The 15,982-nt window shown below is 47.6% G+C and overlaps 1 protein-coding gene across 8 annotated transcripts in view; it reads right to left on the bottom strand.

Moving 5' to 3' along the window:
• Positions 1-3,339, bottom strand: part of PPP2R5C (protein phosphatase 2 regulatory subunit B'gamma) — a 166,351-nt gene extending 163,012 nt beyond the window's left edge. For 2 of the 8 annotated variants that reach the window (XM_054529814.2, XM_054529815.2), the window contains exons 1-2: positions 3,189-3,314; positions 954-1,019 (exon numbers count right to left, since the gene is read on the bottom strand). Coding sequence is in view for 3 of the 8 variants with exons in the window: in XM_024231284.3 (XP_024087052.1) it covers positions 954-1,019; positions 2,005-2,031 (93 nt within the window). In the remaining 5 variants the exon portion in view is untranslated. 8 annotated transcript variants of the gene reach the window in all.
• Positions 3,340-15,982: the final 12,643 nt, after the last annotated feature.

The raw sequence follows: 15,982 nt of genomic DNA, 5'->3' as shown, positions 1-15,982 counted from the left end.
GGGAGCTAGCCCAGGACGTCAGTAGCAGAGATGGTTTGAAGGAAAACAAGGTGATGGAAGAAAAAGAACAAACCACTGAGTCGCCTGGCAGCTTGCAGTGGAAGTGGCGGTGGGGGGATGACCCTAAAGCTAAAAGCAACATAGCAACACCATAGACCGCATAAGACCAATCTATACAGGAAGGTTGCTGGGTTTGAGGTGTGGGAAATGAACTTAAAAATACCAGATCCAGGATGGGCACGGTGGCTCAGGCCTGTAATTCCAGCACTTTGGGAGGCCAAGGCGGGCAGGTCACGAGGTCAGGAGTTCAAGACCAGCCTGACCAACATGGTGAAACCCCGTCTCTAATAAAAATACAAAAATTAGCCGGGCGTGGTAGCGGGCACCTGTAATCCCAGCTACTCAGGAGGCTGAGGCAGGAGAATCACTTGAACTCGGGAGGCAGAGGTTGCAGTGAGCCAAGATCGCGCCACTGCACTCCAGCCCGGGCGACAGAGCGAGACTCTAAAAAAAAAAAAAAAAAAAAAAAAAAAAATTAGCTGGGTGTGGTGGCATGTGCCTGTGGTCCCAGCTACTTGGGAGGCTGAGGTAAGAGGATCACTTGAGCCTGGGTGGTGAGGGGTAGCAGTGAGCAGAGATTGAGCCACTGCACTCCAGCCTGGGTGACAAAGTGAGACCCCATCTCAAAAAAATAAAAAATAAAAAAACCCCAAAAGATCCACAAACAAACTCCATAGGCAAGCACAATTTTCATAAAATCATTAATAGTTTTCCAAAGCAAAACAGTAAATACCTAAACAACTAAAATTGAGGTTTATGAAAGACACCACACACACAAAAAAACCTCACATAGGGAACATTTTAGAAGATTCTAGGCTTTATCACTCTCGGTTTTTCTACCTTAAGTTAAAAGCTGTGTATAAAATACAAAGTCAATATTTGATGACAGTTACCTCTGATTCTACTGTGTCTTGTCCTTCTTTTGAACTTTTCCCACTCTTCCCTGCTTTTGGTGATTCCTGGTAAACATCAAGCAAAGTCAATTAATCTTCTCACTTTTTAGACAGGTAAACATCAGATAAGCCAAATACAGTTTTAAAAGTGATTTATACAACTACAGCTTCTGGTATTTTAAATTCATACCATTAGGAAAGTCTATATCATATCGTTTAGGGTTCCAACAGTGCAATGACCCCCCACCCCCCATTCAGATTCTTTTCGTTTTATCTGCATTTGAGGTTGAAAACTTTAAGCAGAAAACAGATAAATCCAGTTTTATACAGTGCTTCTGGCATTTTGAGATCCACATCACATCCCTTTCTTCCCTCCCACCCTGAACCCTATGAGTGAGGATTTCTGGGGTGATAATGAAACGGTACAGAGCTCCACCTGGAGCAGAAACATACCCGCCCCCCCGAATGCAAACGCAGCACCCTAGCTCGCAGCCCTCACCGCCGCCGCCACCCAGGATAATAATAGTGTTTGAGAGCCCCAGAGCGTCCCTCCGGGGCGGCAGAGAATTCCTTACCAGCTTTCAGCGGGATCCCTTCTCGCTCCCTTTCCACCGTCCAGGGGTCCCTCCCCAGGCATCTACAGCCCCCATCCCTGAAGCTCCTTTCCAGGAGACTGCGAGGCTGCGAGCCCCCTCGGCGGCCGCACCTGTCCGCCCAGGCCGACGGCGCGCTGTCGGGGTCGGGCGCCCCTCCGACCCCCTCCCCAGGCCGCGCCCTCCCTCCACGCCCAGCCCCGGCCCATCAGGAAGGTCCCAGCGGCCCGGGCCTGCGCCCCGCGGATCCGGCGCGATCCCCGGGCTCCCCGCCCCCACCGGGCATGAGGGCGAGAGAAGCCCGGGGATGCCTGGCCCGGCCGCCCTCGGGGACGCGAAGCCCGCGGCGTCAGGCGGGGAGCTGAGCCGGGGCCCGGGCGCAGGACCCCGGTGCCGTCGCGCCCTCCCCCGGCAGTCCCTCCCCATTCCCTCCGTCCCGCGACCGGGCCCGGACTCACTTTCTCCTTCTTGTTTTTATTCGGCATGGCTGGAGCGGGCCGCCGCCGCCGCCGCCGCCGCCCCTGCCGCCGCCTGCCCCCGCAACAGCAGCGCCCCCGCCCCGGCCGTCGCGCCCCCGCGGCCGCCGCCGCCGCCGCCGCCGCCGCCGCCGCCCGGGGACTGAGTCTTTCGCTCGCTCTCGCTTCCCCTTTTCCAGGCTCCCAGAAGCTGCGGCAGCCGCGGCGGCGGCGGCGGCGGCGGCGGCGGCAGCGGCGGCGGCGTCTCTCCGCCCCTCCCCCGGCCGGCCCGCCCCGCCCCTCCCCACCCCCGTCTGGCCGCCCCGCCCCGCCCGCCCGCCCGCCCGCCGCTCGCCCCGCCCCCGCCCCCGGCCCCGCCCCACTGCCCTCAACAGCGCCCTGCCATTGGTCGACGCGCCCCCACGTGCCCTAACGCTCCCCGCTCCCCCCACCCTCTCCGCGCGACCCGTTCACGCCCCCGCCCTCCGTCGCGAGTCGCCGCGAGCCGGCTTCAGGCAGGCCGCGGCCTCCTGGCGCGGAGCTGACCGCTGAGCAAAGCTGCGCCGAGTCAGGGGAGGGAGCATGTGGCTGCGACTGCGGTGACAGGGCCGTGGCCCGCTGTGGAGGCGCAAGACAGAGCGTGAGACGTAGGAAATGCACATTTGAAATGTATGGCAACAACTTCTGCAGCCGGCGAAACGCGAACCGTGGCCTCTTGGCCTTACCCCCCACCGCCGCGGCTCTCGCTGCAGTCAAGAGTGCCCGGCACGCTTTGCACTGAGGCGCACGGGGAGGCCCGGGAACCGAGCTAGCGGCAGTTCCGCGGGACACCGCTGGGCCCCGCCTCCCCTCCCTTCCCCTCCCCTCCCTTCCCCTCCCCTCCCCTCGACCAGCTCGTCCCTTCCCCTCGACCAGCCCGTCCCCTGCCCTCCCCTCCGTCCCCTCCCCTCGACCAGCCCGTCCCTTCCCCTCGACCAGCCCGTCCCCTGCCCTCCCCTCCCCTCTACCAGCCCGTCCCCTGCCCTCCCCTCCCCTCGACCAGCCCGTCCCCTGCCCTCCCCTCCCCTCCCCTCGACCAGCCCGTCCCGTCCCCTTCCCTCGACCAGCCCCTCCCCTCGGCCGGCCCCTCCCCTCGACCGGCCCCTCTCCTTGACAGGCTCCTCCCCTCGACCAGCCCCTGCCCTCACCAGCTCAGCTTTCCGCAGTTTCTCCCGCAAGGTCCCGCCTACCCGACAACCCCGTCCTTTCCTGGTTGGTCCCGCCCTCCGCAGCTCTTGCCGCGAGGTACCACCCACCCGACAGCCCCTCCCCTCCCCAGTCGGCCGTGCCCTCCGCAGCCCCCTCCGCGAGGTCACGCCCACCCGTGCAGCCCGTCTCCTCCGGCGTCGGCCCCGCCCACCGAGGCCAGGTCTCAAAGACTTGGTGGCCGCTGCGCCAATAGGATTTTATTTTTATTCTTTAATTTGGCTTGATCATAAATCGTGAGGAAACCTCTGCATGATGACTGGGAGTCACCTGATTTCTCTCAGCTTGTTAATAGCTGTGAGGAGAGGGTGTCCAAGGGAAAGACGTTAACTTTTCAGTACAGTACTTGAATACAGTACGCAGTCCACCTCGTGCCCAAAACTATTGAAGACGCTAATGACAGGCGTCGCAGATTGCAGAAATGCATTAGGTATTAAGACTCTAGGAGCGTACGGATTTCACGTGCGAGAGGCATTGGTGCTTCACCTGTGATGATGAAGGAGCTGCATCTTAACTGGCAGCTTAAAAATCATCGCGTTCTCTTAGCCCCCGGGGTTTTGTTCTTGGAAGTTTCCAGGCAAAGCATTTGCCATTATTCTCAGCAGTTCTTCAATGAGAAAGCTGAAAGACGGGGTAAGAAAAAAAAGATCTAAAGTGAGGAATGTTGTGGGAGGTCCAGAAAGTAAGTTCTGTCTGCGGGTGTCTGAATGTCTGCGGGCTCTTAGACGAATATCTGTAGGTAAGCAGGACAGTCTCAAACAACTATTTGTGTGGAATAAATGGCTTTTTTATTAATAATTTAAGTGGGTTAATGGTGTCTCCAAAACAATTTTGAGGATAGAGGATGCCCCTAGTTAACTTAATAACATTTTAAAAATAAAATATATGCTATCAATTTAATAAGCCCAGGATATATTCATATCAAAAAGGAGTAGCTCTGAAACTATTGGTTTATGGCCATGAACTCTTAGGGAGGCTTAGAGGCTTCTCTGAGACAAGCCTGTGCCACCAAAATCCTTGTATCGTAGCTCCTGATCCGGTGTTGCATACAATTCATTCATTCGACCCACATTTGTTGGATAACTACTATGTGCAAAGCATGATGCCAGAAATTTTATGGTGAACAAGGCACTACCCTTGTCCTCAAGCAGTTCGCATGCTTGCATGGAAACAGAAAAAACCAGCAATCAGAGGGACATGACATGTGACCAGTCTACAGGACTGGAGTGAGGGGGGTCAGGCTTGGAAGCATGACAGAGCACTGCCCAGGACGTTTTGTTATGGCCAGAGATGAGACTGAAGGAACAACGACGCTGAATTAAGACTGGTAGACCTTGCCAAGATATTGTACTTCTTTTTTAATGCATTTCAGGGTCACTGACAGATACTGAAGTGGGGAGTGATGTACTCATATTTGCATTTTAGAAGACATCGGTGGCAGGAGTGTGGAGAAGGAGGTGAGGGTGGGAGTAAAAGCAGGAGGCAGAAAGAGCAATCAGCATCCAGCTATGGTTCAGGTGCATGCCGGGGAGGCATCTCCACAGCAACAGGGGGAAGGATCGCCGACGTGACAGAGAGCCAGAATCGAGGATAAAAGGCGAATGCTCACGCTTGTAGTTTGGGCAACACAGTGAATGATGAGGAAGGGATGCAAGTGGAGGGCGTGTTTGCAAGGGAACAAGATTCCAGTTTGGGACGCGTTGCTGTGTCCGCAAAATGTAGGTAGAGGTGTCCAAGATGGCAACTGGAAATATAGCATAGAGGACTAGTTGCATGTCAGGTTAGAGGTTTCTCAGGTCAGTTTAGAGTTTGAGGAAAAGCACAGGGACAGGGTACCAGCAAGGCTGCCTAGTTACCATCCAGTGACCTTGAAACCATAGCAACCAGAGAAATCTGACTCAACACCATTACCTGTACAACTGCGTGTGTACCTCACTGGCCATTGGACTGGCTTCATTTGCCCGCATTAGGGAGGACCATCTTTAATGACAGTTAGCTACCGACTACTCGAAGAACACACTGGGTTTCATGCAGTGTCTTGGGTGCTGTGGTATTTACAGGAACACTAAAGATAGATATAGCTCCTGCTCCCAAAAGAAGGGATTCAGGACAGGCTATTGAGAACGGATATAAAGCCATTATGTGGGTGTGTGTGTGGCTGAGGATTACCTCTTCCAGGATGGCCCCACATTCTATGTTCATGAAGGCACTGCTCACATCACACAAAACTCCTTCTCTTTCAACCCTTGCTCTTTTGGGACACTTCTTTGAGATGGTCCTTGATATAGTTAGGATATTTATCCCCACCCAAATCCATGTTGAAATGTAATCACCGATGTGGGAAGTGGGCCTGCTGGGAAGTGTTTGGATCACGGAGGCAGATGCCTCATGAATGGCTTGGGCCATCCCCTTGGTGATAAGTGAGCTCTCGCTTGGAGTTCACATGAGATTTAGTTGTTTAAAAGTATGTGGCACCTCCCCCCACCTTAAGCCTGCTTTCACCATGTGAAGTGCCTGCTCCCCCTTCACCTTCCACCATGAGTGAAAACTCCCTGAGGCTTCACCAGAAGCTGAGCAGATGCCAGCACCATGCTTCCTGTACAGCCTGCAGAACCATGAGCCAATTAAACCTCTTTTCTTTATAAATTACCCAGTCTCAGGTATTTGTATATAGTGATGCAAGAATGGACTAATACAGTTTCTAAAAACCCAAACATACTTTTTCCATGTCTGTCTTCTCTGTATGTTGGATTGCTTTATTTGTGCCCCTGAGGTCTCTGGAGGATCAGAGAGGTTCCCAGAGGACTGAGGTCTTTGACCTCACTGCAGCCACCAGCTGCAGCCCTACACTGTTCACTGCTTCACTCTGGATAACATAAGTGGCACCTATGAGCAGGGCAGAGAGAAGATGGCCCTTGACTGAGAATCAGCCCTGCACCCTTCCCTGTGTCTGCCCTCGGAAGCCCTTCCTGCGTCTTCTCTGTGAAGATGCCTGCAGCACAGTTGGCCCTGCCTGCTCCTCTGAGGCTGGTGTGGAGCTGCCCTGCCTGCCAGGCTGCAGCTTTGGTCACCCTGCCCAGAAAGCCTTCTCTCTTGGCTCTCACAGACCCCGGCCTGTGGGCTTAGGTTTCTTCATGTCGTTCTTAGGCTTTCTGGGCATCCAGGCAGTCTTGCATACTTGGATTTTCAGCTGAGCTTCCTAGGGGCAGTGATCATGTCTCAGGCATTCTGTGTTACTCAGTGCCTAGCGTTTGAAGAAACTAATTCTAGCTGGGTGTGGTGGCTCACGCCTATAATCCCAGCACTTTGGGAGGCCAAGGCGGGAGGATTGCTTGAGCCCAGAAGTTCAAGAGCAGCCTGGGCGTGGTGGCACGCATCTGTGGTCCCAGCCACTCAGGAAACTGAGGCAGGAGGATTGCTTGAGCCATCACTGCAGATGGAGGCTCATGTAGTGATCATGCCACTGAACTCCAGCCTGGGTGACAGAGTGAGACACTGTTGCATCTCAGACTTGTTTCTGACTTTATGCCGCCTTTCTTTAACTGCTGTCTTTCTCCAGCTTTGTGGTGTGCTTATGGGCCCTCCTCTGTGTCACTAGCTCCCCCAGGTGCTCAGCCCCTCCTCCTTACCTCTCCTGGCCCAGGGCTACCTGGATTGGGTAGTGACTTCCTTTCAGGCATCCCTGAGGCCTCCCCGAAAACTAGATGTTCATCACATCTACTCCTCCCAACTTTCCTCACTTCCTTTCCATGAAAATGTCATGAAACACGCATTTCGTACTGAATTTGTATCTATTTATTCATGCACCAGACTCCTTCCACTACAAATTTGCCTGCAGAGTTGGAGTAGAGAGTATGTTAAGTCAGATTACATTTGAATTAATTATCCATATATCGAGAGTGCGGATCACACTCTAGGCACGTATCAAGCACTCAGTAAGTTTAACAAGTGGACCATGATTTGAAATGAGGTGCCATTCGGTTCTGAGGAGTCCAAGAAAATACCCAAAAGTTAGTACTTTCAGGCCCAAGGGCACCCAGAGAGCTTATTAGACTAAGCCAGGCATCTTGTTTGGCCCCTGTAGAGCTTTGAAAAATGCCGTGAGCCAGTTAGTCCCCAACAGCTGAGAATAATGCCACGAGTGCCTGGAGTACTTTCCCAATGAGATCCAAAAGGTAGAAAGAAATCTGAAAGTTTCCAAAACTGAAAATTTCATAGATTACTCTAAAAACTGTGAAAGTTCAAAATAATTCTAAAAATATCTTAATAAAAGTTTGTATCCAAGTATTGAAGAAAAATGGAAAACAACACAAAATAATTCATTTTCATATAAATGGAGTGAAATACAATCCCTTTCTTTTTTCCTCCCAAATCCCTAAGTCTACTGGAGGAGATAAGACGGGACAGAAATAACTTAAAGCAAGGTGGTGGTGGAAGCACACCGTAAGAGCATCAGCGAGCAAGATCAGGGGCTTTCAGAGAGAGGAGATGTATTCAATAGAGCAGCAGAGAGCTTGCTGGAAGGGAGGGTGCGGATAATCAGCTGCAGCGTGTTCAAGTGCTGACTTTTAGTTCTTGTCCTAAGTTTGGGCTGATTGGTTTTAACAGGCTGGAGCAGATGAGCCAGTCAGAAGTGTTTAATTGGAAATAAATGAATGAAAGATCCATGCACAGAGCCATGCAAGGGTCACACCAGGGACGAGGGAGTGGGAGGCAGGCGGGGGCTGTGGCTGCGGGAGCTGTCCTTGTTCCCAGGCCTCACTGGGCAGGGGGAGGCAGAGGTCATGCCAGAGCCTGGTGTAGCCAACTCATTGTCATAGTCCCCATCGGTGTGCAGGGAGGGAGGCCAGGACAGGTGAAGACACACCCCACCCTCTCGCTTCTCCCCTCCTCTCTCTCATCAGTGGCTCCCATTTTGCTGACCCACTTGAGCCAGAGGGCCAGGAAGCCCAGCGAGCCCAGCGAGGCATCCCTTGATGTCCTGCTCTAGGGAGGAGAAGGGTGAGGAGTGGCTGTCAAGGGGGCCTTAGGTGGAGAAGAACTTGTTGTCATGGTGGAGTGGGAGATCTGGAATTAGAAGACTTGGGTTTGTGCAGACTCTGTGTGAGTCTCAAAACCTTTAACCTAATGGTTCTGAAACGGGTGATTCTACCCCCCAGGGGACCATTGGTGATGTCTGAAGACATTTCCGGTTGTCACAACTGGGTGGGTGGGGAGGGCTACTGGCATCTAGTGGGTAGAAGCCAGGGATGCCGCTATACATCCAACAATGCACAGGACAGCCACACACAACAGAATCCTCTGACCCAGAAGATAATAGTGCCGAGGTGGAGAACCCCGGTCTAAACTCACGAAAAGCGGATATGACACAACCTGCCCTGCCCTGTCTGCTGGTTACCAAGAGCATCACAGAAGACAGTGGGCATGAAAGCCAGAACTGTACCACAGACTTCATGTAAGAATTTCTTGATCTGGATGGAACTCCACAGTTTGCTGAATGCACTTCACTGCCTCTCCCCCTGCTCCCTGCCATTGTCGTCTTTCCTGCCCTTTGTGTGGAGAAAGAGACAACCTCCACTGCATCTTCGAAAGAGAGCAGCGCCCTACTCCAGTGAGCAGGATTCTCTTCCAGGTCACTACTCCATCCTGGGAGACCTGAAGAGATTGCCTTTCTGCATGAACTGGCATCTAAGTTATAACAGAGAACTAATGAGAGTGCCTTTAATTTTGTAAAATTATGACAAAATACATACAGCATAAAATTTACCATCTTAACATTTTTAAGTGTATAGTTCTAAGACATTAAATACATTCACATTGTTGTGCAAACATCACCACCATCCACCTACAGAACTTTCATCTTCCCAAACTGATGCCTGTTCCAACCGAACAGCTCCTCGTTGCCCCTCCCCAGCCCCTGGCAACCACCATTCTACTTTCTGTCTCAATGACTGACTACTCCAGGTGCCTTAAATGTGGAATTATGCAGTATTTGTCCTTTTGCGATTGGCTTATTTCACTTAGCATAATATCCTCAAGGTTCATCCATGTTGTAGCATGTGTCAGAATTTCCTTCCTTTTTAAGGCTGATATTCCATTGTATGAATATTCATGTATTGTATTGTTTATTCATTCATCTGTAGGTGGACACTTTGGATGCTTCCACCTCTTGGCTGTTGTGAACAATGCTGCTATTGTAGCAGGACGAGCCACAAGCAAAACTCCTCAGACACCAGATTAAAGAAGGAAGAGGTTTATTTGGCTGGGAGCATTGGCAGACTTACATCTTAAGAGCCTAGCTCCCTGAAAAAGAAATTCCTGGCCTTTTTAAGGGCTTACAACTCTAAGGGGTCCACGTGAAACGGTCGTGATAGATCGAGCAAGTGTGGGCAATGTGACTGGGGGCTACATGCATCAGCTAACAGAACCAAAAGTTTTACAGTGCTTTCTCATACAACGTCTGGAATTTACAGATAACACAAGTAGTTTTGTTCAGGGGTTAATATTATTATTATTATTATTATTTTAACCACCAGGGCCAGGTGGTAGCACCAAGGTCGTCTAGCTATTTATCTTACTTCTGTTTCTTTCCAACTTTTTGCTTTCTCCTTTTTCTCCTGTCTTATAAACTAGGGAAACGGGGACGGGGGGTGTGGAAAAGAAGGGAAGGTCAGCAGGAGAAGTAGTGGTCTAATTCCATGCTATTAACATGGGTGTGCAAATATGTCTTTGAGACCCTGTTTTCAATTCTTTTGGGTATATAACCCTGGATTAGTTTATTCTCACACTGCTATAAAGAACTACCTGAGACTGGGTAATTTATAAAGAAAATAGATTTAATTGACTCACAGTTCTGCAGGCTGTACAGAAGGCATGGCTGTGGCGGGGGGCTCACAAAACTTACAATCATGGCAGAAGGGTAAAGGGGAAGCAAACATGTCTTCACATGGTGGGAGGAGAGAGAAAGAGAAGGGGGAGGTGCTACACACTTTTAAACAACCAGGTCTCGTCAGAACTCACTATCACAAGAATAACAAGGGGGAAATACAACCCCATGAGTCAATCACCTCCCACCAGGCCCCTCCTCCAACATGTGGGGATTACAGTTTTACATGAGATTTGGGTAGAGACACAGAGCCAAACCGTATCATACCCAGAAGTGGAATTCTTGGATCATATGGTAATTTTATTTTTAATTTTTTGAGGAGCCTCCATATTATTTTCTATAGAGTCTGCACCATTTTATATTGCTACCAACCATATACAAGGTTCCACTTTCTCCACATCCTCACCAACACTTGTTATGTTTTGTTTTTTCAGTAGTAGCCATCCTAATAGGTGTGAGATGATATCTCATTATGGTTTTGATTTGTATTTCCATAATGATTAGTGATGTTGAGCATCTTTTCATATGCTTTTTGGCCACTTGTACATCCTCTTTGGAGGAATGTCTATTCAAGTCCTTTGCCTATTTTTAAATTGGGTTATTTGTTTTTTCTTCCTGCTGTTGTTGTTGTATTGTAGTAATTCTTTCTATATTCTGGATATTAATCCCTTATCAGATATAAGATCTACAAAGATTTTCTCTCCTATTCTGTAGGTTGCCTTTCAATCTGTTAATTATATCCTTTGATTCACAGAAATTTTAAATTTTGATGTAGTCCAATTTATCTATTTTTACTTTTGTTACCTGTGCTTTTGGTGTCAAATCCAAGAAATCATTGCCAAATCCAATGTCATGAGGCTTTTCCCCTATGTTTTCTTCTAAGAGTTTTACAGTTTTAGCTCCCATATTTAGGTCTTTGGTTCATTTTGAGTTGATTTTTGTGTGTGGTATAGGGTAAGAGTCCAACTTCATTCTTTTGCATTGCATATCCCATTTTCACAGCACCATTTGTTGAAGAGACTGTCCTTTCCCCATTGATTAGTCTTGGCACCTTTTTCAAAAATCATTTGACATTTTATTTCTGGGCTCTCTATTCTATTACATTGGTCTATATATCTGTCTTTATCCCAGTACCACACTGTTTTGATGTCTGTAGTATGTTTTGAAATCAGGAAGTGTGAGTCCTCCAACTTTGGTCTTCTTTTCCAAGACTGTTGTGGCTATTCAGCATCCGTTTAGATTCCATATGAATTTTAAGATGGAGTTTTCCTCTGCAAAAACTGCCATTAGAATTTTGGTATGAATTGCATTAAATCTGTAGGTCACATTGGGTAGCATGAACACCTTAACTATTAAGCCTTCCAAATTCATGAACACAGGATGTATTTCCATTTAGTTGTCTTTAATTTTTTTCAGCAACATTTTGTAGTTTCCAGTGTACAAGTCTTTTGCCTCCTTGGTTAAGTTTATTCCTGATAATCTTATTCTTTTTATGCTATTGTAAATGGAATTGCTTTCTTAATTTCCCTTTTGGATTCTTCATTTTTAGTGTAAGAAACACAACTGATTTTGTGGGTTGATTTGGTATCCTGCAACTTTGTTGAACTCATTGATTAGTTCTAACAGGATTTGTTTTATGTGTTTGTGTGTGTGTGTGTCTGTGTGTGTGTGTGTGATCTTATCATCTGCAAACTGAAACAATTTTACTTCTTCCTTTCCAATTTGGATGCCTCAGTTTCTTTTTCTTGTTTAATTGTTCTGTGTAGGACTTCCAGTGCTATGTTGAATAAAAGTGGCAAAATGAGCATCTTTACCTCATTTCTAATCCTAGAGAAAAAACTTTCAGTCTTTCACCATTGAGTATGATGTTAGTTGTTGGCTGTTTATATACAACCCTCATTATATTGGGGTGGTTTCCTTCTAATCCTAGTTTATTGGGTTTTTTTTTTATCATGAAAGTATGTTGAATTTTAGCAAATGCCTTTTATGCACCAGTTGAGATAATCATGGGGTTGTTTTCCTTCATTCTGTTAATGTAGTGTGTTACAGTGATTGATTTTTGTATGTTGAACCATTCTTGCATTCCAAGAATAAATCCCATTTGGTCACGGGGTATAATCCTTTTAATGTGCCATTGAATTCTGTTTGCTAGTATTTTATTAAGGCTTGTTGCACTGATATTCATCAGAGATATTGGTCTGTAGTTTTCTTTCTTTATAATGTCTTTGTCTGACTTCAGTATCATGCTAGCTTCATAGAATGAGCTACGAAGTGTTCCCTCCTCTTCAATTTTGTGGAAGAGTTTGAGGACGGTTGGTGTAAATTCCTTAAATGTTTGGTAGAATTCACCAATGATGCCATCTAAGCCTGAGTTTTTCATTGTTGTGAGGCTTTTGATTACTGATTCAATGAGGCTGCCTTCTTAGAATGAATGTTATAAATTTTATGGCCAAACAAATTTCCTTTTTGAGGAATAGTTCTTTACTTTGCAAGGTGATGTACCTTTTATAACTATGTGCTTTTCTCAGATTTTTAGAGTATCTTTTTGGAATAATAAGTTTTGATGACTTTATTGCCCTAGTTTGTTGCTATTACTTCACTTCATTGCCAGTTTGCTTTCTTTTTCTTCTTTTTCTAGACAGAGTCTCGCTCTGTTGCCCAGGCTGGATTGCAGTGGCATGATCTCGGCTCACTATAGCCTCTGCTTCCCGGGTTCAAGTGATTCTCTTGCCTCAGCCTCCTGAATAGCTGGAATTACAGCTGGAATTACAGGTGTGCACCATTACGCCTGGCTAATTTTTGTATTTTTAGTAGAGATGGGGTTCTGCCATGTTGGCCAGGCTGGTCTCAAACTCCTGGGCTCAAGCAATCCACATGCCTCAGCCTCCCAAAGTGCTAGGATTACAGGCATGAGCCCTGTGTTTGGTGCTGCTGTCTTCTTAAACAGAAGTAAACCCAGATATTAGTCTCTACCTTATGCAACTTGACACACATTACTCTTGGCTCTTGTAGATATCAAATCCACACTTGAAGATGAAAATTTCCTACAATTTCAGGTATGTAACAGCATGTGCTACAGGCTTGTAAATGAGTTCTAACTCACAGTAAATTAGCTTATGACTAACAACAGATGGGTCCAGTCCCAAAACCTACATTCTAATGGGGGAAGACAAACTATAAATTTGTAAACAGTTGAGAAAGATCATTTCAGACAGTGATATGCTATGAAAACAGAAACAAGTGGATAATGGTTTGGCCTATGCTGTCTATTATGCTAGCCACGTGCCACATAGACATTTACTTTTAAATTAGTGAAAATGAGAGATTCTGTTCCAAGATGGCTGAATAGGGACAGCTCTGCTCTGCAGCTCCTAGTGTGATCGATGCAGAAGATGGTGATTTCTGCATTTCCAACTGAGGTACCTGGTTTATCTCATTGGGACTGGTTGGACAGTGGGTGGAGCCCATGGAGGGTGAGCTGAAGCAGGGTGGGGCATCACCTCACTGGGGAAGCTCAAGGGGACAGGGGATTTCCCTTTCCTAGCCAAGGGAAGCCATGATAGACTGTACCTGGAAAATCGGGACACTCCCACCCAAATACTGCACTTTTCCAATGGTCTTAGCAAATGGCACAGCAGGAGGTTATATCCCATGCCTGGCTTGGCGGGTCCCAAGCCCACGGAGCCTTGCTCACTGCTAGCACAGCAGTCTGAGATTGATCTGCGAGGCAGCAACCTGGTAGTGGGAGGGGTGTCTGCCATTGCTGAGGCTTGAGTAGGTAAACAAAGTAGGTAAACAAAGCTTCCCTTGAGTAGTGAAGCTCAAACTGGGAGGAGCCCACCACAGCTCTGCAAGGCCTGCTGCCTCTGTAGACCCCACTTCTGCGGGGGCAGGGCATAGCTGAACAAAAGGCAGCAGAAACTCCTGCAGACTTAAACATCCCTGTCTGACAGCTCTCAAGAGAGCAGTGGTTCTCCCAGCATGGTGTTTGAACTCTGAGAACAGACAGACTGCCTCCTCAAGTGGGTCCCTGACACCCATGTAGCCTAACCGGGAGACACCTCCCAGTAGGGGCCAACTGACTCCTCATACAGGAGGTTGCCCCTCTGGGATGAAGCTTCCAGAGGAAGGATCAGGCAGCAATATTTGCTGTTCTGCAATATTTGCTGTTGTGCAGCCTATGCTGGTGATACCCAGGCAAACAGAGTCTGGAGTGGACCTCCAGCAAACTCCAACAGACCTGCACCTGAGGGACCTGACTCTTACAAGGAAAACTAACAAACAGAAAGGAATAGCATCAACATCAACAAAAAGGACATCCACACCAAAACCCCATCTGTAGGTCACCAGCATCAAAGACCAAAGGTAGATAAAACCACAAAGATGGGGAGAAACTAGAGCAGAAAAGCTGAAAATTCTAAAACCAGAGCACCTCTTCTCCTTCAAAGGATCACAGCTCCTCACCAGCAATGGAACAAAGCTGGACAGAGAATAACTTTGACGAGCTGACAGAAGTAGGCTTCAGAAGGTCTGTAATAACAAACTTCTCCAAGCTAAAAGAGGATGTTTGAACCCATTGCAAGGAAGCTAAAAACCTTGGAAAAAGATTAGATGAATGGCTAATTAGAATAAGCAGTGTAGAGAAGAGCTTAAATAACCTGATGGAGCTGAAAACCATGGCATGAGAACTACGTGACACATACCTAAGCTTCAATAGCTGATTAGATCAAGTGGAAGAAAGGGTATCAGTGATTGAAGATCAAATTAATGAAATAAAGCGAGAGGAGAAGTTTAGGGAAAAAGAGTAAAAAGAAATGAACAAAGCCTCCAAGAAATTTGGGACTATGTGAAAAGACCAAATCTACATTTGATTGGTATACCTGAAAGTGACAGGGAGAATGGAACCAAGTTGGAAAACACTCTTCAGGATATTATCCAGGAGAACTTCCCCAACTTAGCAAGGCAGGCCAACATTCAAATTCAGGAAATACAGAGAACACCACAAAGATACTCCTCGAGAAGAGCAACCCCAAGACATATAATTGTCAGATTCACCAAGGTTGAAATGAAGGAAAAAATGTTAAGGGCAGTCAGAGAGAAAGGTCGGGTTACCCACAAAGGGAAGTCCGTCAGACTAACAGCGGATCTCTCGGCAGAAACCCTACAAGCCAGAAGACAGTGGGGGCCAATATTCAACATTCGTAAAGGAAAGAATTTTCAACCCAGAATTTCATATCCAGCCAAACTAAGCTTCATAAGTGAAGGAGAAATACAGTCCTTTACAGACAAGCAAATGCTGAGAGATTTTGTCAGCACCAGGCCTGCCTTACAAGAGCTCCTGAAGGAAGCACTAAACATGGAAAGGAACAACTGGTACCAGCCACTGCAAAAACATGCCAAATTGTAAAGACGATTGATGCTAGCAAGAAACTGCATCAACTAACGAGCAAAATAACCAGCTAACATCATAATGACAGGATCAAATTCACACATAACAATATTAACCTTAAATGTAAATGGACTAAATGCCCCAATTAAAAGACACAGACTGGCACATTGGATAAAGAGTCAAGACCCATCAGTGTGCTGTATTCAGGAGACCCATCTCACGTGTGGAGACAAACATATTCTCAAAATAAAGGGAAGGAGAAAGATCTACCAAGCAAATGGAAAGCAAAAAAATAGCAGGGGTTGCAATCCTAGTCTCTGATAAAACAGGCTTTAAACCAACAAAGATCAAAAGAGACAAAGAAGGCCATTACATAATAGTAAAGGGATCAATTCAATTCAACAAGAAGAGCTATCCCAACTATATATATACACCCAATACAGTAGCACTCAGATTCATAA

Source organism: Pongo abelii, chromosome 15, assembly GCF_028885655.2.
Source record: "Pongo abelii isolate AG06213 chromosome 15, NHGRI_mPonAbe1-v2.0_pri, whole genome shotgun sequence".
Classification (NCBI taxonomy): domain Eukaryota; kingdom Metazoa; phylum Chordata; class Mammalia; order Primates; family Hominidae; genus Pongo; species Pongo abelii.
The sequence above is the reverse complement of the archived record's forward strand: the minus strand, read 5'-3'. Positions and strand labels throughout refer to the sequence as shown.